This window comes from Crocuta crocuta, unplaced genomic scaffold (assembly GCF_008692635.1).
Source record: "Crocuta crocuta isolate KB4526 unplaced genomic scaffold, BGI_CrCroc_1.0 scaffold273, whole genome shotgun sequence".
NCBI lineage: Eukaryota > Metazoa > Chordata > Mammalia > Carnivora > Hyaenidae > Crocuta > Crocuta crocuta.
The window spans coordinates 205,347-207,487 of record NW_027529425.1 but is presented as its reverse complement, the minus strand read 5'-3'; the positions used below and the strand labels follow the sequence as shown (position 1 = coordinate 207,487).

The 2,141-nt window shown below is 54.6% G+C and overlaps 1 protein-coding gene across 1 annotated transcript in view; it reads left to right on the top strand.

The window, feature by feature from the left end:
• Window positions 1-1,121: 1,121 nt before the first annotated feature.
• The window catches only part of EPO (erythropoietin), a 5,300-nt gene continuing 4,280 nt past the window's right edge, over window positions 1,122-2,141 (top strand). The window contains exon 1 of the mRNA XM_077758567.1: window positions 1,122-1,165. Coding sequence (XP_077614693.1) covers window positions 1,129-1,165 — 37 coding nt within the window. The 5' untranslated portion in view covers window positions 1,122-1,128. The remainder of the gene's footprint in view (window positions 1,166-2,141) is intronic.

Below are 2,141 nucleotides of genomic sequence, written 5' to 3'. Positions count from 1 at the left end.
GGCAGAGGAGCAGGATCCAAGCAAGTCAGACCCTCTTTACTTCCTGCTGGAAGTGTGCCACCTCTGCTTCCCTGCCTCTCTCGGTCACCATTCTGAGCCCCTCTTTGATCTTGTTCTCTCCCCACCTTATGGTTCCCTCCCTCACCTCCATTGGACTTTATTCACATTTTCCTCTCAGCAAGGCTGTCATGACTGCCCATCTAAAATTGCAGCCTCCTCCATCACTGCTGGCCCCTTCCACGCATGCCTATTCTCCTTGGTCCTTATTGCCAGTGGAGAGCCTCTTTTTTTTTTTTTTTTTTAAGTTTTATTTATTTTGAGAGAGAGTGTGTGTGCACACACGCATGTGGGAGAAGCAGAGGACAACTTACAAGCAGGCTCCGTGATACCAGCGCAGAGCCCAACGCGGGGCTCAAATCCACCAACTGTGAGATCATGACCACAGCCAAAATCACGAGCCAAACGCTCAAACACCGGAGCCACCCAGGAGCCCCGGAGATTCTCATGTTTGTGTCTGTCATCTGCCTGGCTCCTAGAATGTCAGCTCCACCAGGGCAGGCATTCTTGTCTGTTTCATTCACTGCTCAATCCCGAGGTCCCTGGCATATATATTTCTTAGAGGAATGGTCATTTCATGAATGAATGAATGAATGAATGAATGAATGAATGTTTCCCACTCTTTCCAAACAGAATCCAAACTCTTTAGAGTGGCATGCAAGGCCTTTCACAACCTGACCCCTCCCAAACCAGCCCTTTGGTCTTGTGTCCACCTTTCCCTTTCACACCCTCCACTCTGACCCGCCTGACCCGCCAGACCTTCCTCTTCCCTTGCTGTACCAGCCTCTCGCCCCACCTCACATCCCTTCCCCTTGAAATCCTACCTGCCCTTCAAGGCTGAGCTCAAGTCACCTCCTGCATCAAATCTTCCATGATACCCCCAGCTAACAGTGAGCTCTGCCTCTTCCAAACCCTTCCACCCAGGCTCTGCACACTCCAGTCCTCACACCCTGCCCTGTGTACCCATCTTATCTCTATTGTAAGCTACAAACTCCAGGAAGCAGGAGCTAGGTCTCAAACACAACGTTTTGTCTTGCAAAAGTCAGCTGACTTGCACAAAAGAAGGCACTGATGGCTCGAACGAGATATCTTTCATATCACAGAACTGGTAAGGATGTGAAGGAATATATATAACCACCAGTATTTGTAGGACTTTGGGACTGGGACTTTCACCAGCCCCATTTGATAAGTCAGGGCACTGAGGCTCAGGACTGAGACCACTTTCTGAGGTTTGGGAGGCCAGCCAGCCTTGGACTCCTGCTCTAGAAAGTTGCCCCGATGCTTCCTAGAAGCCCCAAAGGCTGAGCTGCAAATCTGAACGGCCATCACCTGGGGGATAGCTCTATTGCAGAGTTCTTAAGAATTTTGCCACCAGGCTAACCTATATCACAGGTCAAAGACAAAAACAACAAAAAGGATGTCAAAGTGCATGGCCTGTTCTGCACAACATACCACGTGCCCAGTGCCTGAAAGTTCCATTTCTGGGTTTTCAGAGTCTTAGAAAGTGATGAGTGGGGAGAGAAGACCCCCAGATTTCTTGCTCCGTGTGCCCCCATCAAATTCAGACCACGAACAAATACTGGCCTCTAGAACAAGTAGTGGGCTTGTGAGAAGGAAGGCAACTTGCCTCGGCCAGCACCTTCCAGCCTCCAGACACAGCTGCCTCGAAGGAACCGGGCTCCCAGCTCTGAACCCCCGGCCAAGAATGGGACGCCCCCTCCCCCGCCCGGGGGAGCGTCGTTGCCTTTCCCAGAATGGCACCCCTCCCGCGGTTGCGCACCCAGCGGCACCTCCCAGAAACCGCGGTCTGACGCGCAGACTGGTGTCCCGTTCCGCGCTAGCGGCCGCTGTGCTCCTGCCCCGGCGAAACCCCGACCCAGGCGTCCTGCCCCGCTCTGACCCCTCTGGCCCCTACCTCCGGCGACCCCTCACGCACACAGCCTGCCCCCCACCCCCACACACGCACGCACACATGCTGATAACAGCCCCGACCCCCGGCGGAGCCGCAGTCCCCGGGCCAACCCCGGCCGGTCGCCGCGCGCCAGTCCTCGCGGACCCTGGCCAGGAGTCCTGCGCTCGCTCTG